Raw genomic sequence first — 21,629 nt, 5'->3', positions numbered from 1 at the left:
TGGAGAGGTTTAAGGCCATTCCTTTGCCATCACTAGTGACACCTTTGGCACATATATACCAGTAAGGATGATAAAATGGCATTATTTTGAAAACTATTTTCTGAAAGTATCTTTCTGTAATTTCAGCAGGCAGCAACACTATTCATGTATGTTAGAAATAAGGTAACGACTAAAATATCAGCCTGGCAAAAAGAGAGGGGAGGAGAAAGGGAAAGAAAAGTCTACAGCTGCATTAACTATAAATGAAAGTTACAGTATCAAGTTATATGTACCTGATTGATGGTGCCCAGATCATCAGCGAAGCTGTTTACTTCTGACAGAAGCAGAGATATTATAGATCTTCTCAACAAGCTGCAACTTCCCAGGGTTACCAGACTCTGAGAGACATAATGCTGCACCTGAAACTAAAGATCAAAATGAATAGATTTCTATTTTCTATCAAGTTAGCTCAAAATATATTTAATGGGCACTTTCTAAAATTTACTATTGAGCTCCATGCTGCAGGGAGTACAAAAAGTGTCAACATAATTCTGGGTCAGTCTCAAGCAAAACTGTGAAACAGATTATCATAATAGAAGTAATGAAACTTTATAGCAGTTAATATTTTGAAATGTGTGACAAGGTGCTAAAATGGAAGTTTTAGCTGAAGAACCAAAAGATCATATCATTTAGATAGAGTACATACAGAATGAATCAAGATGATAAAACAGGGCTTCCCTGGTGGCGCAGTGGTTGAGAGTCCGCCTGCCGATGCAGGGGACACGGGTTAGTGCCCCGGTCTGGGAAGATCCCACATGCCGCGGAGCGGCTGGGCCCGTGAGCCATGGCCGCTGAGCCTGCGCGTCCGGAGCCTGTGCTCCACAGCGGGAGAGGCCAGAACAATGAGAGGCCCGCGTATCGCAAAAAAAAAAAAAAAAAAAGTCTAAAGTCCAATGTTTTAGAGTGAGGAGAAAGAAATGTGGGACTCTGAATTTTTATCTAGAGGCAGCAAAAGATCTCGTCATTAAATAAATTTCAAAGGATTGTGGGAGACAATAAACTATATCCCCTATAGTTAGTAGGAGAAAGGCCATTTGATTATAATTCACATTAAGTTGCATATAACGCATAACTGGAATTTCATTAAATCTTTCCTTTAATATATCTGGGACAAAGGAGGCTTCATGGAGTATCTCAAAACACAGAAACAGCATCTGCCTTGCCATTGTTCTCTACGGGCTTAAAATCAGATTGAGGAGACACTGCTTTTATATGTAAAATGTTTAAATGACAATGCTGAAATAACTAATGCCATATGAAACTAGGAAATGCCATCTGTGTCCTTTACGATGTATACTTAACATAGATATTTCTCAAACTGACATTTTAATAATATACTTTAACTTTAAAAGTTAATCAGTGACACTAAGAAAGTGAATGGATTATAGACTTCAAAAGAAATTTCTATTATAAATCTGGGCACGTATAACTAGCTGTTAATAATAATTTTTGAAATCAAGTTATCAAATTTAAAACTAAACCCACATCAATTTATTCTCATAGAAAATCATAGCTATTTATCATTATTTCCTAACAATGTAATTAGCGAAGACTCCCATCTTTTGTAACTCTCCAGTATGACTTATTAGATGTCACATGTTTTACAACATTTTAATTTGTACCTGAAAAAACAGTACTTTTACCTAAGTCCTAAAAAACTTCGGTTGAGTATTTCACTGATGCTTTAATTGTTTATCTTTTTTCCTCAATATTTAATCTTTAGGAGATAACTTAAAGAGAAGAAAAATTTCACCATAAACTGAAAGGGACTTTACAGAATGGGGATGAAATGAAAATGTGACAGGGTAGGCTAGACTCTGGAGTCCAACACCGCCTGAGTCAAATCCCAACTCCATGCTTACTAACTTGTACTAACAACTTACTTAACCTTTTATGTCTCAGCTTACACATCTGCAAAACAGTGTCTGGGACAGCACCCACTACATAGAGTCGTGCATATTAAGTTAGACAGCAAAACTGATTAACATAGTGTCAAGCCCCTAGCAAGTGCCCAATAAGTGTTAAATGTTATAATGTAGGATAATAATGTAAAAGCATTGAAGGTTATACGTGTAATTCATTGACCCTTAAGAAGTTAAATACTAGAAATAAAATCCATTTGTCTAGAGTTAATACGGTCCTTTTAGAGGACATTGCTGAGAAGGAAATTTCACCACAAAGAGATTTTCCACAATACAGCTATGAACTGTGACTGTCTCCCCCATATGACTGAGGTTCAAACGAGAGCAGACTAAGTATAGAGCCATTAAGGTGATTTAAAATTCTGTGAATATTATTATAAAATGGCCTCTCTTCTTCCTTACATTTTAATTGTCACTTGCCCTTTTGTAAATGCAGTGGAACTTTGAGAGAGGCTGACATGGAGGCCTGGGCTCACATTATGCATGCGGCAACTGCAGCGGAAACCACGGAAGGACCTGCCAACACCCACGCCATCATTTTCTACTCTAGCATATCTTTCTGCATTTCAGGGACAGAGGAGCTAGAAATAAATTTCCCCAGATTCCTCTGCAGTTAGGATTTTGGATGAGGTTTGAGTTCTGCCAATCAGAGCATTCATTTGAGAACCGGATTTAGCAGTGCATTACGGAAGAAGAGAAGCGGGCTCAGGGCATGCGTTTTGCTGGCGCGGACTGTAGCAGAGGCGGCACAGTTCTGGCTTATCCTGCAGCTGGTTCAGAGGCTTCCTGCGTTTCCACGTTCTTAATCCTAGTAGAAGCAGCGGGATGCTATCTTGGTGACCCACTGGTTTAGGGAGTCATTGCTGTAAACTCAGTCTTCCCAAATGTGCTTGGATCTATATATCCACCTGGAAGATTCACAGAGCTCAGTGCCACGCTGAAGTCTTGAAATATTCAGGGGTGGAAATTCCTACCACATGCCCAATAAATTTGCCTATCTGACCTGTTCAGGACACTGAAGGATCTTGGAGAATAACAGTGAATTATCACAAAATTCATCGGGTGGTGTTTGTAATTACACTGTTCCAGATGTAGCTCCCTGCCTCTGATGCATATTAGACAGGTCTTGATCTGGGGGTTTGCATTCACCTAGGAGACAGCAGGGCACTTTTCCTGTCCTATTAAGGCTATGTTAACTTGCTGGCTTCAGGCCATTATTTAATAGTTCATAGGATTCTGAACATTGAAACGTTCCACAGGATATCGTGCCAGTGCACTGTACTGATGACATCATGCTGATATGGCAGGGGTTTTGAGGGCCCTGGTAAATCACATGCATTCCAGAGAGGGAACTCCAGAACTCAGGTGCCTGACACACTTGGGCAGTTTCTGGGTCTTAGGCATGTTGGAATACACCCCTAAAGTGAAAAACATGTTGCTTTAGATGTACTTACTATCACTAATAAACAGATACAACGCCTGATGGGTCTCTGGATATTTGAGGCAACATATATTTCTTTGGTTTTCTACTCAGATGCATATATTGAGCAACCACAAGGCTGTGAACTTTGAGAAGGGCCCAGAGGAGCATAGTAAGATCTCTAGCTGGTCTACGCTGGGGAACAACAGGCTCTGCCACATGGACCTTATGACCAGGAAGAGCCAATATTCCTGGAGCTAATGAGTATACCTGTAGCTGACCCTAAAGAGACAATCACAAGGGGGGGGGGGGGGCACTTGGGTTTGGGAAGAATGTCATAACTTTCTTGACAAGTAAATATTACCCTTTATAGAAAAAAGAAAAACTCCTTGCTTATGCTATTTGGCCCCAGTAATGACTGAATGAGTGCCTGATAGTGGGACACCAAGTGACTATACGCCCAGAGCTGCTCATCTGAACTGGGTGTTACCTAAGGTTAGGTATACACAGCAGTACTCCAACATCAAGTAGTTGCACTAGATACAAAATTGGGATCAAGCGGGAACTGAAAACAGAAGTAAATTTTCCTTGAACAGTTAGTTCCAACTAGAATACACTTCTTATAAGGTTGAGTGATAGGAAACTTATGTTCTAAACCAGTGACCGATATCCGACACTCTTTCTCCCACATCCAGAATATACAGGTTCAGGAGCCAAGGTATGAAAGTCAGACTGGGAACTCTCAATATTACATCTAATGATTTATTGGCAAAGTGTTATTCCCATCCTTGCGGCACTGGATTTTGTCTTAGAGGTCTACACAACCAAGTGAAAATGGTTCCGACCAAAGGACCGAACAATGGCTTTGTGAACTGGAAGCTGAGATTTCCCCCTGGCTACACGGATTTCTTTATGCCACTGTACCAATGGCAAAAAAGAAGTTCCTGTGTTGGCTGGTGCAACTGACCTCTATGGTGGAGGAAAACAGGCATTTACAATGCCATGTCAGCAGGGAAGATTACATCTGGAAGCCAGGGATTGCCCTCTATTTCTGACACGTCCAAGTGGCAGAAATAAATAGGATACTACAGCAACCTCATGAGGCAAGATGACCAAAAGGTCAGATCCTTCAGGGATGAAACTCTGGGTAAGCCAACTAAGTGAGGTTCTGGCTGAGGGCAAAGGGAGAATGTAATTGGCAGTGGAGGAAGAAAATCAATACAAATTATGGAATTATAACCAGTTACAGAACCGAAGGCCATGATGGGTTACTTTATTCCTTCTTTGTGGGTATGTGTGTGTGTATTTTATAATTTAGTCCATGAATTACAAAGTATCAAACTAGAATTGTGACTGAACTAGCATAGGGATGATCATCACATCACACTATATCACACGAAAAGACTGAGATTGAATACTTCCTTTTGATAAGAGGTCTATAGATTTTTGTTTCTATAGAGCACTGGTGCATTATGTTTTCACAGCACGTTGCTGTTGCTACTGAGATTTGGTGGAAGTTTGAATATGGGAAAAAGGGAGTATATGAACACTGAATAATTAGAGGAGCAGTCCACAGCAGGTAGACTGGGATCACCACTCAAATATTCTTCAAGCATGCTTCCAGTGCTAAAGAGGCTAAAACTCTCTTTTAGGGAGGGTTCTGGATATAATGTAAATGTTTGTAGTAAGTCGATCTTATGTAAGACATAGTCAGAATTACCTGAGGTGAAAGGCAGGTTGCAGGGCATCCCCTTTTTTTTTTTTTTTTTTAAAAGAAGATGCTGGGGCTTGGAGTTTATTAATTAATTAGTTTATTTTTTGCTGTGTTGGGTCTTCGTTTCTGTGCGAGGGCTTTCTCTAGTTGTGGCAAGTGGGGGCCGCTCTTCATCGTGGTGCGCGGGCCTCTCACTATCGCGGCCTCTCTTGTGGAGCACAGGCTCCAGACACGCAGGCTCAGTAGTTGTGGCTCACGGGCCTAGTTGCTCCGCGGCATGTGGGATCCTCCCAAACCAGGGCTCGAACCCGTGTCCCCTGCATTAGCAGGCAGACTGTCATCCACTGCGCCAGCAGGGAAGCCCCAGGGCATCCCTTTTGAATGATGATATGGTTCTGAGAAGATGCAGCAGGATTCTGGAACAGATGGCAGAAGTGTTCCTGATTCAGGAGATTCCTGATGATGACAGAAGTGCTATCGATCTGGGCCTGGCAGCTTTGGAAACTTCTATCTCTGTGCTGCCTCGATCATGGCAGAAGCAGCAGCAACCCTGATTCTGTGGTGTGGTTTACAAGAAGAGATTTTAAGACAAATTTCAGAACTGTGCTTAATGTGAGCACTGATCCCAAAGAAACAAGTTCAGTAGAGAAAGAGAAAAGAGTAAAAAGAACCAAGCAGAGATTCAAGAACATGTGAAATAAAAACTCAAGGCAGATGAGCTCAGGAGCAGAATGAAGATGACTGAGGAAAGAGTCTATGTACTTGAATACAGGTCAGTAGAATTTATGCAGCCTGAGGAATGAACAGAATCTCAGGGGCGCATGGGACAATATACACAGGTCTATCAAGTGTAATTGGGATCCAGAAGGAGAAATGGGTCAGCAAAGGCAGAAAATGTTTGAACAAATAATGGCTGAAAACTCCCTGAATGTGGCCAAAGACGTACATTAAAGAATCTCATTGAACCCAAGCAATAAATATAAAAAGAAAAAATAAAGCCTAGGCATATCAGAGCCAAACCCTTAAAACTGTGGATAAAGAGACAAAGTTGAGAGCAATCAGAGAAAAATGACACCTTACAGGGCACACAATACAAATAACTGTGGACTTCCCATCAGAAACTAGGGTGGTTTGAAAAGACTAGATTATTATCTTTAAATTGCTGGGAAAAAAAGAAATGTCAACCTAGTATTCTATATCCAGCAAAAAATCCTTCAAGAATAAAGGTAAAATAGATCTTTTCAGATAAAAAGTAAAAGTAAGAAAATAGGTAACCAACAGAGCCACAGTATAAGAAATGCTAAGATAAATTATTTTTATGCTTAGTAGAAATGATACTAGTGGAAAATTTGAATCTTCATGAAGAAACGAAGGGCATCAAAAATGGTAACTATTTGGGTAAATGTAGAAGTTTATTTTCCCCTTAATTTCTTCAAAATACAAGTAAAAATATATACAATATTGTCTTGGATGTGGATTAATATATGTGACAATTATAGCATAAGAAATAAGGGCATGAGCCAATGGTCAATTTATCGCCTCTCAGCTCCAAATTCACCCTTCAATATATGATCAGCGACAACAGACAGCATTCTTTTAAATATCTCTCCTTTACCTGCAACACAGCAGGTAAACCTGCAACACAGCAGGTTTCTCAGCAGAGGATACTGAGAAAGGATTAACTGCAGGAGAAAGAAGGTTTCCTGCTGTTTCTGGCTGCTGCACAGCGGGCCGGCGGTGTGGATGGGAGGACATCTGGTGGAGCTCAGCCCCAGCTGCCCATCCAGAACATCAGGTCCCCTGAAGACCTTGCAAGCTCACCCTAGCCTGGCGATAATCCTCCCATAACCCTCTCTCCACAGAAACCAGCAGCCTGAAGTCCTCCTGCCCTGGATGCCTGCTGCAGGCATCAGGGTGGCTCGTCTGCAGCCCAGAAGGTTCCTGCCAAGCTGACCCTTCCTCTGTGGCTTTCCTGTGACCTGGAGGGTTTCCTCTGAGCCCCCACTCCCTGTGTACACTCACTCCACTAATTGCTGACCACCTGAATCCTACTGCGTGAAAATACAACATATCGACACTTGTGTAATACAGCTGAAGATGCTCTTGGAGGCAAATTTAGGGGGGAAGCACGGGAAGAAAAGCCTAAATCAAAGGAACTGATCGTTCACTATTTCTTACCTTCATTCATCTGGAAAGCAGAAGCTAAGCTGCCTTTGAAGGTCTTAGAGATTATACTGCCCACCTCTCATCAGCCAACAATGACTTTTGCAATTTGATCTTTTTTTTTTGGACAACAGCTCTCCATTTGCCACCCTCCCCCAACAGCCCCTGGCAACCACTAATCTATATTCTGTCTCTACTCTGTCTCTATAGATTTACCTATCTGGACATTTCATGTAATAGAATGATACTACACGTGGTGTTCGTGTCTGGCTTGTGCCGTTTAGAATATTTTTTCGAAGTTCATAAATTCTGTAGCATGTATCAGTATGCCATTCTTTTTAATGGCCAAATAATAGTCCATTGTATTTAGGAATATACCATTTTTGTTTATCCACCCATCAACTGATGGACATTTGTGTTCTTTCCACTTTTTGGCTATTAGGAATATTGCTGCTATGAACATTCACGTACATGTTTTTAGATAGATACATGTTTCAACTCCCTTGAACACATACCTAGGAGTGGAACTGCTCAGTAACATGACAACTCTATATTTAACTTTTTGAGGAAATGCCAAACTGTTTTTCAAAGTGACTACACCATTTTGTATTCCCACCAGCAATGTAGAATGATGAGTTTCTCCACATCTTTGTTACGTCCTCATCAACACCTGCTATCTTTTTTATTTTAGCAATCCTACTGGATGCGAAATAGTATTTCATAGTGCTTTTGGTTTGTACTTCCCTTAAGGACTAATGCTTCTGAGCATCTTTTCATGTTGTTTATTGGCCATCTATATATTTCCTTTGCAGAAATATCTACTCAACTCATTTGCCTATTTTTATTGGTTTATTTACCTTTTTTTATTATTGAGTTTTAAGAGTTCCTTATAGAGTCTGGATATAGGTCCCATATCAGACATATGACTTGCAAAAATTTTCTCCCATTCTGTGGGATGTCTATTTTCCTGTTATCACTAATAGCACAAAAGTTTATTTATTTTTTTTCTTTTGGCATCTCTGTGTTTCACATCTAAGAAACAAATGCCTAGCCCTAGGTCAGAAATAATTACTCCTATGTTTGCTCCTCAGAATTCACAGTTTTAGTTCTTTAACCTATGATCCATTTTGAGTTAGTTTTGGTATATGGTCCATTTGCATGTGGATATCCAGTTCTTCCAGGACCATTTATTGAAAAAACTATTTTTACCACACTGAACTGCTTTAGTACCCTTGCTGAAATCAACTGTCTACAAATTTAAGGGCTACTGACAGATCCTCAATTCTGTTACATTAATATATATACGTATCCTTAACCCTTACTCTTTGCTATAGATTTGTATTTAGGACATGTGAATCCTCCAACTTTGTTCCCTTTTTGAAGATTATTTTGGTTATTCTGGGTCCTTTTTTTTTTTTTTTTTTTGCGGTACGCGGGCCTCTCACTGTTGCGGCCTCTCCCGCTGCGGAGCACAGGCTCCGGATGCGCAGGCTCAGCGGCCATGGCTCACGGGCCCAGCCGCTCCGTGGCACGTGGGCTCCTCCTGGACCGGGGCACGAACCCGTGTCCCCTGCATCGGCAGGCGGACTCTCAACCACTGCACCACCAGGGAAGCCCTCTGGGTCCTTTTTATTTCCATGTGAACTTTAGTGTCAGCTTGTCAATTTCTGCAAAAAAATGTGGCTGGGATTTTAATAGGGATTGTGTGGAATCTCCAGATCAATTTGGGGAATATTACCATCTTAATAATATAATCCCTGAACATGAAATATTTTTCTCTTTGATTTGTTTCAACAATGTCTGGTAGTTTTTAGCAAGGATATCTTGTACTTCTCTTGATAATTTATTCCTAAGTATTTTGTTATTTTCATACTAATATAAACAGAATTATCTTAATTTCATTTTAGAATCAAATCACTTTTTGAATATGTATTTTATATATAACTTCCCTTAATATATATTTTTCTTAAACATGTGCAAGTAACAACCAAATTATCAATACATTCTTCCTATAGTATATAAGATAAATCAATAAACCTAAGAATTGTGGGTGGGAAGCAAAAAAAAAAATTACATAATCTCCTTTGGTTCCCTTTTTGCTTCAAAAATATTAACTTCAGCCATTAAAGATAGGAAATGAAATTTGTAACAGAATTATATCATCAAAGTGGTACTGCTGTGTAGCATTTTCATGAATATTTGGGATATACAATACTATGGATTCTGTAATCATCTCTATATTCTCTAAAATGTCCATCACATAACCTCTCAGGAGGCTCCCATAACTTGGGGTATAACTTGCCTATCCCTCTGCTGCTGCTATAGCTACTACTAAGATACTTAGAACTATTACTACTACTATCCCCACCTCTGAGAGGTGAGATAATCTGGTCACTAAGAGTTCAGACTCTGAAGCCAGACGCCTGTTCAAAACTTGACTCTGCAAAGCACTCCCTATGTGACCATTGGGAAGTTACCACACTTCTCTTCACCTCAGTTTTCTCACTTGTAAAAGGGGGATAAGAAGAGTTAAAATTTCATAGGCTTGTTTTGAAAAATAGATGAGTTAATATACATAGGTACTTGTAACAGTGCTTGGCACATAGAAATGCCCAATAAATGTCAGCTATTTTCAACTCCAAGAAAAGAAGATAACAAAATGGAAGTATGGAGATGTCTTTTTTTTCATCTCACCTGCAGCTCTATGAAGCGCTTACATCTCCTCTACCCTATTTCTTCTCTCAAGGAGGAGAAGTGCAGGAATGCCTGGGTTCTGGACTGAAGTGCCAAAGAAGGAACAGGTTGGGTAAAGAAATAACAGGATCTGTGCCTTTGGCTTTAGCTCTCAGGGAACATCATCTCTTTGTGACTGCAGTGATAAGAGACTCTCAGAGGGTGCCTATCTCCTGACTAAGAGCACACCCCAGTTAAAAAAAAAAGAAGGGGGCTTCCCTGGTGGCGCAGTGGTTGAGAGTCCGCCTGCTGATGCAGGGGACACGGGTTTGTGCCCCGGTCCGGGAGGATCCCACATGCCATGGAGCGGCTGGGCCCGTGAGCCATGGCCGCTGAGCCTGCGCGTCCGGAGCCTGTGCTCCGCAACGGGAGAGGCCACAACAGTGAGAGGCCCACGTACCGCAAAAAAAAAAAAAAAAAAGGGAAAAAGGGTGACAGGAGGAACACGGTATGGCCAAGAATGCCTAGATCAAGCACTGTTGTTGACTAGAGATATGCACATATGCCTGACGCAGGTAAATCCCAGTCCTTTAAGGCAACGTTACAGGTAGGCCTTCATTATAGTAGGGCTTTTGCTCTAAAGACCGTGCATAGGTCTGTTGGCAGAATTCTGGAAATCTTCTCCTCAGAGGCGCCACTAAGGAGAAATCTACAAACTAGAGCTTAGCAGGTTTCCAGAGGAGAGACCTAGTGTTGGATAACACTGGTCGGCAGGAGGGATAACTCCAACGAAGTGTGTTTAGAAAGACAGTAATAGTAGACAAGTTCAGACCTTGTCAGAAGAACAGCAAGAAGTGACAGGCACCCTGGCAATCAAGTTCAGTACAAGAGAGAAGGGTCTGAGCAGAGGTCGTGTTTGAAAATCCATGATCAGCTGTACACTGCAGGATCCCAGTGTTGAGGATAAAGTAAGAAATTGGGAAGGCTGACAATGCAGGGAACCAAGCAGAGAGAAATAAGACAGGAACTCAGTTCCCGTGCCTGCCAGACAAGGGCAAAGCACGAACTATGCTTACTGGGATTACAATGGGAGGTCTGCAGTTCTAGAAGCACTACTGATTTGAGATGAAATGATCCAGGGCTCCTCGAATCCTCGCCATGGAACAGCCGGGAGCCCAGGGCTTGAGGAAGAGTTAAGCACACAGATATGGGTCAACTGACTGCTGGGGAAATAGGTAGAAGGGGCAAAGTCCCACTATGTGAAGACACTCAAATACTTCGTGTATCATGGAGCTTCAAAATAAAGCAAGGCTTTAAAAACAATCAAAAGGTAGGCAAACGTTTGATTAAGTTTAGGGCAAGGAGGAAAAAGGGAAAAAATGGTAGTACAGGGCTAACAGATGACCCAAAAAAACCCATTTTTCCCATTCAAAGGGATGATCTTCAATCTGGAGATAATAAAAAACAGTATAAATAGAAGATAATATAATGCAGAATTAGAAGTTCAAATTCAGTGATTACTGGGTAGAGCAGATCTAAGTGCTTTGTAAAGCTGCAGATGTGATGAAAAAAAAGACATACTGCAAGAACTGAACTACTTGAACTGAGCTCAAAGTTTAAAGAATTTTATCCTAAAGTACACAAGGTACTTGTAAATGTGACTGATGATATATTCAGGATAACTGTTGAGAAATCAGAAAAAAAGGCCCTAAGGAATAGAAATGGGCAAGTGACACATGGATTTAAAAAAAAATATGAGAGTGGACGTCTTGATTCATAGACTAATACGTATGTGGATACTGGGACAATTCTAGACATTACTACGCAGAACATTTTTGACAACTAAGAGAAGCATACAGAGTCCAGGAGAAACGTGCATCAGTTAATAAATGCCAGGCACACTAATCTTAATTTCTGTCCTGTTATGATAGAGTTGGTATACTCAATCAAAAGAAGTCCCAGACGTAGAATGTATTGATTTCAACAGCCTTTAGGATTTCCTGTGGTTATAATAGGGGCCGTATGAGTTTCAGGCTGGTTGAATGAACTGCATATGAATTGCATGTGTGGATTGTAACTGCAGGGGCTCCTCTAACATCATGCCACAGTATTTGGTCCTTTGGTCACATTTTTAATGAATAATTTGAACAAAATCTTGCAAATCAAAATTTAAACTATGCAATACTGGAAGAGACAGCTAGTGCTGTGGTAGCAAAATCAAGATTCAAATGAACTCCCTCAGCTACAATAACTAGCCCTAATTAAGTGAAATTTAATAGGGATATGTGAACAGTTATGTTTATTTAAATTCCTATAAATGCTGAAAACAAGAATTGTAGCTAGAGATATTAAAAATATCTTTTTTTAATATGCTAAGTACCTACTCAGGTTGGTGCTAAAGACAATTAACATTCAGAAGAATCCAAAAGGTCCCAAAAGGTCCCAAAAGGGAACAGTGGTACCTTCATAAAGGTCTTCATATTTCCTATAAGATTTCTCACGTAGGCTCAGACATGGGATAGGCAGTGACTTCTGTTAGACTTTGTCATTTTGTTCAAGCCAGTGTGACTGAGAATCTGGAAAGGTGTGGGGCCCTATCCAATAAACTTTAAAACAGCCATCTGCCTATATGCAGATGGCTTATTTATGAAACTTCTCAAAGGCAGCAGATTAACTGAACAAAATTTCATTTCCTTATCACTGGGGACTGTGTGACATTTGAATGGAAGTCAAAAGCAAATAATAATAATAACATGGCATTTTATACGCTCAAACTGATCTGAGGGGGTTGTAGAAATTCTATGCTTTGTCATTTATTCAAATGGTTCCTATCCTTGAGTCACTGACATGTGTTTAAAGAGGTACATGCTAGTAAGAGATACATCCTATCACATTTCACAAAAGAATAACAGCAAACATGTGAGTGCTAGCAAGTTCACACTGAATTCTGGGAAACAATCTGAAGAAAACAGTTTGAGATCAAAGGTACACAATTATCACTGAATAACCAAACAAGTAGTAGAGATTGGTTATATGGAAGGACTGCCTTGGATAAGCATTAGGATGCTGAATCACGCCTTCTATTTCTACGATATCTATTTGTATAACTCTACTAATGAAGGAAGCTAAGTTAAACCAACTAAAAATGTCTATTAGAACAAGAACTATGCTAGTTTCTTCTGCCTAAGAATTTAGGCAAAAGAACTGGGATACTCCATTTAGTATCCTGACAACACTGATAATGGCATTCTCCATTTTCAAAAGAATTTGAAAAATGAGGCAATTAAGGCTCAAAAATGTTAAGGTTACACGGTGAGTGGTAGAGTCCAGTACTAGATTTAGATTTTTTTTTCAACTTGAATGCCTATTATCTCTGCTGCCAGTAAAGTAAAACTTACAGGATAACATGGCAACAGAGTAGCAGAAAATAATATCGGTAAAAATACACTGCAACTTATTAAGCTTTTATGTTGCATTATGCACAGTGCTTAGTGTCTATATATTATATCATTTAATCCTCAAAACAATCCTAGGAGGAGGTGTAATCTCAATCTAAATAATAGGCATTCGGTTGAGAGAGAGTAATCTGTTCAAAGTTAGATCAAATACACATTAGAAATCAGAATTCTCTTGTGCTCTTAACCATTGCATACCTAAAGCTATCATATCCCAATCTCTCATGGAGGCATAATTAATCCGAAAGCCTCCAAGAGCATTCATGGAGAATGTTCAACCACTTGCCATATATATATATATATTTTTTTTTTTTTTTGGTATGCGGGTCTCTCACTGTTGTGGCCTCTCCCGTTGCGGAGCACAGGCTCCAGACGCGCAGGCTCAGCATGGCTCACGGGCCCAGCCACTCCGTGGCATGTGGGATCTTCCCGGACCGGGGCACGAACCTGTGTCCCCTGCATGGGCAGGCGGACTCTCAACCACTGCGCCACCAGGGAAGCCCACTTGCCATATTTTGATAAGAATGTTATTACCACTTTGAATTAAAGATACAACTGCTGGACTATAAAGTATCGATTTCTGTTACTAGACCAACACTGGAAACAAGCTGAACTGTAAGGGAAAAGAGACTCAAATACACAGGTACAGATGGTATCAGCCCTAAATCTGGGTGGACAATGCAGTGATAATTGTTTCCTACTTCCTGAAACATCTAACATTATATTTCACCCCTTTATTTCCCTAGTATTCCATAGTTAACATGCATTAATTGTATAAAACAAGAAAACCAAAGTCTATGTAGAACAAAATATATATATTCTAGGGACTGTTACTCCAGGAAAGCTGGGGAAATAAACAGGTATGAAAACCCTCTTCCCATAAATGTTACAAGCACACCTATGAAACTTCTGAAATAACCAAAATATTCAGCAATATAAACTGTAGCTATTAATATAAATCTGTATTATCAGAATGGAGGTGACCACAGTAGTCAAGCAATTCAGAGGTAGAAATGTCCAGAGAATTGACCTCTGGAACTAACCACGGCTTTACACAAACCATATGAAGGGCCCTGCCACCGCCCTAGCCCTCCAGGATCTGAGCAGTGCTGATGTGTGGAAGAGAAGCTGTTTTACAAAGATCTTAGAACTTCAGTGCAGTAAGAGTGAAGGTAAGCCATCCAAACTCAATCGAAAGGAAATCACAGTAAAAAATGTTCAAGGCTCTCACTCATATGAAAAAATATGTACTACAAAAGTAAATATGTTGTAGAGTTTAGAGTAAAAGTTACTGCTACAAGTAATTACATAAAACGATTTTTTTTAAACAACTGCATGTGTTAAGATTTCTAATGAGGTAGGAGATTATTCATGAAAATGCCACGATTCTAAAGAATAGGACACAACAAAATTAAAGCTATAAGAGTCAAAAGTAAATGGTCATACATTCATTCATTCTTTAGAGCAAACTCCGACTGAGTGCAGACCTTGTGCAAATGACTGAGCTAGTCCCCACGGTCACTTAGAATTCAATAAAGAAGAAAATAAGATTACTTTTGCTTTAGTGGTTACTTCTGCCTATGGTGGGCAAGATAATTTAAAAAGCTTTCAAAATGCAATCCGATTTGATCCTGATGTGAAAGGATTCTTCTCAAAAAGTTTAAAACGTGACTCTTACAAATTTGGAGTGAACACATCAGTGGTGTATTTGTATCATTAATGAGGGTAAACAACATTTGAGGAATTGAGCATTGGCTTTAAAGAAAAAATACTGTAGTAAGACTGCTAGGTAAGATACAAAACTGGTTAGTACCTTACAGAATAAATCCCTAACGTAACCTCCAGGCTAATCTTTTTCTTTTCTTTTTATAAGGTTTGAGAGAGTTTATGCATTTATGCATTAACACAAATGGCTGTGCCTAGTAGGGCTTATCTTTTCAACTGTACAGAATCATTTGCATCTATACTAGACAAGAATCAATGTGTTAATACGGAACTTTACAGAGTCAGGGCTCTGATGAAGTACATTCCCAGACATTTCAGTACTCCTTGGGTTACCCTATTAGATAAGGCCCTAGTATGTCACTAAGAGGATGATCAGCTAACCTCTTGTCTTATTTCTAGCTCTTGATAATGTATCTTAACACTAGATAGAGCAGTATATGTTAATGCATGGTTGAATTCTTAAGAAAGAAGGAGGGATCCTCAGAGGCCAAAAGACAAAGAGGAAATAAAGAGAAAAAAGATGAAATCAGACAATTAACTTCTAGAAATGGATAAGCTGGGGCTGCCTTGTCAGTAAACAAGTACTAACAGCACAGAATTCTCAACTAATGACTGGGCACTTCTGATGCAAGTGAAAGCCTGAGATTCCCTAGATTAAGTCTAAAGGGCTAAAGTACTAATGAAAGGCATCCTGGGAAACATCTACTAGCAAAAGAAACTTCCAAATTAGTAATAATAATACCAGTGGAAGAACTAGTAATAATCACCTCTAAGGACGTGCAAAGTCAGCTATGTCTACATGGGGTCTGCAGTTCAAATTTATACTACTGAGTATTCCAGGACCCCAAGCTGAGAAAGTCAGCTAATTTCTTCTGGCAACTAGAAGATGCAAACATAAAAACACTTTTTTTCTAGCTTTACTGAGATATAATTGATATATAATCTTGTGTACGTTTCAGATATATAATTTGATGATTTGATGCACTTACATATTGTGAAATGATTACCACTGTAGGGTTAGTGAACACCTCCATCACCTCACATAATCACCATTTCCTTTTTTGTAGTAAAAGTTTAAGATCTACTCTCTTAGCATCTTTCAAGTATATAATACAATATGATTAACTATAATCACCATGCTGTACATTAGATCTCTAGAACTTGTTCATCTTATAGCTGAAAGTCTGTACCCCTTGACGAACATCTCCCAGTTTCCTCCACCCAACAGCCCTTCATAAACACCATTCTACTCTCTGTTTCTATGAGTTCAGCACTTTTAGAATTCACTTATAAGTGATATCATATGGCATTTGTCTTTCTCTGTCTGACTTATTTCACTTTGCATAATGCCCTCAAGCTCCACCCATGTTGTCAAAAATGGCAGGATTTCCTTCTTTCTTGTGACTGAATAATATTCCATTATATGTATATATGCCACATCATCTTCACCCATTCATCTATAGACAGACACTTATGTTGTTTCCTTCCTTTTCTTGGCCATTATGAATAATGCTACAATGAACATAGGAATAAGGATATCTCTTCGAGATCCTGATTTCGCTTCCTTTGGATATATAACCAGAAGTGGAATTGCTGAATCATACGGTAGTTCTGATTTTAATTTTTGAGGAACCTCCATACTATTTTCCCTACTGGCTGTACATTTTACATTCCCACCAACAGTGCACCAGGGCCCCTTTTCTCTACTTCCTCATCAACATTTATCTCTTGCCTTTTTTATGACAGCTGTTCTAACAGGTGTAAGGTGATATCTCCTTGTGGTTTTGTTTTGCATTTGCCTGTTGATTTGTGATATTGAGCGTTCTTTCATGTACCTGCTGGTCATGTTTATGCCTTCTTTGGAAAAATGCCTGTTCAGTTCCTCTGCCCATTTTTAAACAGATTGTATGTTTTTTCGTTATTCAGTTGTACAAGTTCTTTATTTTCTCCCATTCTGTAGGTTGCCTTTTCATTTTGGTGATTCTTTCTTTTGCTGTGCAGAAGCTTTGTAGTTTGATGTAGTCCCACTTGTTGAATTTTGCTTTTGTTGCATGTGCTTTGGTGTCATATCCAAAAAAAATCACTGCCAAGAGCAATGTTAAAGAGCTTCTTCCCTGTCTTCTCTCAGGAATTTTATAGTGTTAGCTCTTATGTTTAAACCTTTAATCCATTTCAAATTAATATTTGTGAGTGGTATAAGATAGGACTAGGGGTCTGATTTCATTTTTCTGCATGTGGTTACACAGTTTTCCCAACACAATTTGTTGAAGAAACTATCTTTTCCCCATTGAGTCCTCTTGCCTCCCTTGTCAAATATTAGTTGACCATATATGTGGAGGATATATTTCAGCTCTGTATTCTGTTCCATTGGTCTCTGTGTCTATTTTTATGTCAGAAACATACTGTTTTAATTACTATAGCTTTGTAGCATGGTTTGGAAATGTGTGATGCCTCCAGCTTTGTAACTTCTTTCTTAGGACTGTTTTCGTTATTTGGGGTCTTTTGTGGCTCCATAAGAATTTTAGGATTGGGGTTTCTATTTCTGTGAAAAATACCATTTGAATTTTAATAGGGATGCCATTCAATCTATAGATAGCTTTGGGTAGTATGGACATTTTAACAACATTAATTTTTTCTGACCCATGAATATAGAATATTTTTCTATTTATTTGTATCTTTAATTTCTTTCCCCAACATCTTTAAGTTTTCAGTGTACAGATTTTTCACTTCCTTGGTTATACTTATTCCAAACTATTTTTTTGTTAATTAATTTCTGGCTGTGTTGGGTCTTTGTCGCTGTGCATGGGCTTTCTCTATTTGTGGTGAGCAGGGGCTACTCTTCATTGTGGTGCATGGGCTTCTCATTGTGGTGGATTCTCTCATTGTGGAGCATGGGCTCTAGGCACACAGGCTTCAGTAGTCATGGTGTACAGGCTCAGTAGTTATGGCTTGCAGGCTCTAGAGCACAGGCTCAGTAGTTGTGGTGCACGGGCTCAGTTGCTCCGTGGCAGGTGGGATCTTTCCAGACCAGGGCTCAAACCCGTGTCCCTAACATTGGCAGGCAGATTCTTAACCACTGTGCCACCAGGGAAGTCTCCAAACTATTTTATTGTATAATACATTTGGGAGTGTTCCAGCCTCTTCAATTATTTGGAAGACTTTGAGACAAATTGGCATTAATTCCTTAAACATTTGGTAGAATTCACCAGAGAAACTACTACAAAACCACTCTTGAGGAAAACATTCCCAACTTAGTTCTTCAGGATACACACAGATTAAATTCAAATATGGGCTTATGATAAAAACTGACTAAATAAACTTGAAAATAAGCCATTATCCATTAAACAGCAATAACAACGTAACAAATTTGGATCTCTGAAGACTTCAGACATAACTAGATTTATGAAATATTGGCTATAAAGTAACTATGAATGAAATGATGAGATTTGAAAAAATAAAAGTGACTGAAGCTGAAAAATAAAATATTAAAATTATACACAGTTAATGAGAGAAATAGCAGTTTAGTCACAGTTAAAGGGAAAAGTAGTAAGTTAGAAATGGATATAAAGAAACCATCCAGAATATAGAAATACAGAAAAGAGAAGATTTTTTTTTTGGCCATGACACATGGCTTGTGGGATCTTATTTGCCTGACCAGGGATTGAACCTGGGCCACAGCAGTGAAAGAACTGAGTCCTAACCAGTGGACCACCAGGGTATTCCCAAGAAAGGATGTTTAATATGTGAATAAAGATTAAGAGACATAGAGAATAGAATGACAAGATATATATTTATAGAGTTTTGCTTTTTTTTTTAAAGAGAGAAATCTGGACAGGAAACAATATAGGAAAATATAAAGGAAGAAAGTTTTCCAGGCATAAGGAACAACAAGAATTTATAGATAAGGGAAGCACAACGTATACTAACAGAAAAGAACAGACTGACAACATACTTCCTCAATAGCAACAATTAAAGCCGTAAGTATTTGGTATATTATCTTCAAGATACCTAGAAATAATTGTGTACCTAGCAGAACTATTCTTCAAGAACAAAGAGAAAATAAGACAATTTTAATGACTATTAAATGTCTATTTAATGTCTATTTATTTTAAAGATTTTTTTAGACATACTTTTATATTCATTTTAACCTGCATCAAAAGAAAGCTTATCCCAATACTGACATTCGTTGGATGTGTTAAGTAAAGCCACACACTGCATAGTGAGAAAAGGGCTAACATGGTAAAAAAATAAATACGGTTTATGCTCTCAGAAAGCTCAGTAAAAAGCAAACACAAACTTAAATAATACATGGAGGAAATAAATGAAGAAAAGAAAATAAGAAAAGCAGGTACATATAAAGGTTAGATATTGTGAAAATCAGACTTTCTTGAAGAAGAAAATAGAACAAATGAATCAGAATAAATTCCCAAAGCTCAAAGTAAATAAATCTTCCTAGAAAAAAACAAGAGATCAGATATAGGAAACCAAAGGACCTCTTCTTCCAAACAAAATCGATACACTAAAACCAACACCAAGATATGTGTAGGAAATATTAAATCCCAGTTAAAAAGAAAGGCCCTTATTATTTCCTTCCAAGGCAGTTTTTGGATCTCTTTAATGGAGGAAAGCTACCAGCCAATTTCCAGTTCTCGAGCATCACTTAAAAGTATTTCTCACGTAGCAGGTTAATGTATTCATAGGGGGAAGACAAGGGCAAAGTGAAGAAAACTCTGGATGGAAAGAACTTGGGGTGATCAATGGTTAAACTTAGGCTTTTGGGGAAGAGCCTGGACTCTAGAGCAGGAGCTCGCACCTCTTCATTCTTTGATCCATGAGTAAAGCTTTCCTTTGCTTCTCAACTGAACTTGGTCGCAAGCGACACCAGACAGAAGGACCAGCTCAAGAGGATCCCATTAGACCACTGCATTTATTTTTCTCAAGTTTGTTTTTCCCTCTGAGAAGATCTCTTAACAAGCAAGAGCACCAAAAGTACTTGTTTTTGACTTTAGTCTTCACTAGCTCTTTAAAAGAGCCGTTATAGGGGAGAGACCTTCAAGATGGTGGAGGAGTAAGATGTGGAGATCACCTTGCTCCCCTTAAATACATCAAAGATACATCTACATGTGGAACAACTCCTACAAAACACTTACTGAACACTGGCAGAAGACCTCAGACTTCCACAAAGGCAAGAAAATCCCCACATACCGGGGCAGGGCAAAAGGAAAAAACAGAGAGAAAAGAATAGTGACAGGACCCACACCTCTGGGAGGGACCTGTGAAGGAGGAAAAGTTTCCACACACTAGGAAGCCCCTTCACTGGCGGGGATGGGGGGGTGGGAAGCTTCACAGCCACGAAGGAAATGCAGCAACAGGGATGCGGAGGGCAAAGTGGAGAGATTCCCACACAAAGGATTGGTGCTGACCAGCACTCACCAGCCTGAGAGGCTTGTCTGCTCACCTGCCGGGGCAGGTGGAGGATGGGAGCTGAGGCTCAGGCTTTCGAGGTCAGATCCCAGGGAGAGGACTGGGGTTGGCTGCATGAACACAGCCGGAAGGGGGCTAGTGCACCACAGCTAGCCAGGAATGTGGCCGGGAAAGAGTCTGGACCTGTGGAGAAGCAAAAGACCTTTGTTTTGGGGGTGCGCGAGGAGAGGGGATTCCTTCCCAGTGTGCCCACAGAAGCAGAGCACCAACTAAGCAAGCTCCAGAGATGGGTGCGAGCCGCGGCTATCAGCTTAGACCCCAGAGATGGGCATGAAATGCCAAGGCTGCTGCCACTGCCACCAAGAATCCTGTATGCAAGCACAGGTCAATACCCACAACATCCCAGGAGCCTGTGCAGCCCGCCACTGCAAGGGTCCTAGGATCCAGGCACAACTTCCCCGGGAGAACACACAAGAACACACAGCGTGCCTCAGGCTACTGCAACGTCACTCCGGCCTCTGCTGCCTCAGGCTTGCCCCGCAGTTCAATTTGACAACTGTACCCCTCCCTCTCCCTGGCCTGAGTGAGCAAGAGCCCCCTCATCAGCTGCTGCTCTAACCTCCTACCGTCTGGGCAGGTAAGACTCCTGCAGGCAGCCTACACACAGAGGCGGGGCCAAATCCAAAGCTGAACCCCAGGAACTGTGCGAACAAAGAAGAGAAGGGAAATTTCTCCATGCAGCCTCCATGCAGACTCAGGAGCAGCAGATTAAATCCCCACAATCAATTTGATAAACCCTGCATCTGAAGAATACCTGAATAGACAACGAATGTTCCCAAAACTGAGGTGGTAGACTTTGGGAGCAACTGTAGAGTTGGGGTTTGCCTTCTGCATCTGATTTGTTTCTGGCTTTTTATTTATCTTAGTATAGTATTTAGTGCTTATTATCACTGGTGGATTTGTTTACTGACTTGGTTGCTCTCTTCCTTTATTTTATATATATATATATATATATATAGTGTTTTTCCTTTTTCTCTTTTTTTGAGTGTGTATGTGTAAGCTTCTTTGTGTGATTTTGTCTGTAGAGGTTTGCT

At 39.8% G+C, this 21,629-nt stretch overlaps 1 protein-coding gene across 3 annotated transcripts in view; it reads right to left on the bottom strand.

Annotated features, from left to right (window-relative positions):
- MEI4 (meiotic double-stranded break formation protein 4) overlaps positions 1 to 21,629 on the bottom strand; it is a 177,141-nt gene that overhangs the window by 73,138 nt on the left and 82,374 nt on the right. For 2 of the 3 annotated variants that reach the window (XM_073789375.1, XM_073789373.1), the window contains exon 3: positions 273 to 404. In XM_073789375.1, the coding sequence (XP_073645476.1) occupies positions 273 to 404 (132 nt within the window). The remainder of the gene's footprint in view (positions 1 to 272; positions 405 to 21,629) is intronic. The other variant, XM_073789374.1, reaches the window with a different exon arrangement.

This window comes from Tursiops truncatus, chromosome 12, assembly GCF_011762595.2.
Source record: "Tursiops truncatus isolate mTurTru1 chromosome 12, mTurTru1.mat.Y, whole genome shotgun sequence".
In the NCBI taxonomy this organism is placed as follows: domain Eukaryota; kingdom Metazoa; phylum Chordata; class Mammalia; order Artiodactyla; family Delphinidae; genus Tursiops; species Tursiops truncatus.
This window is presented reverse-complemented; position numbering and strand designations above follow the sequence as displayed.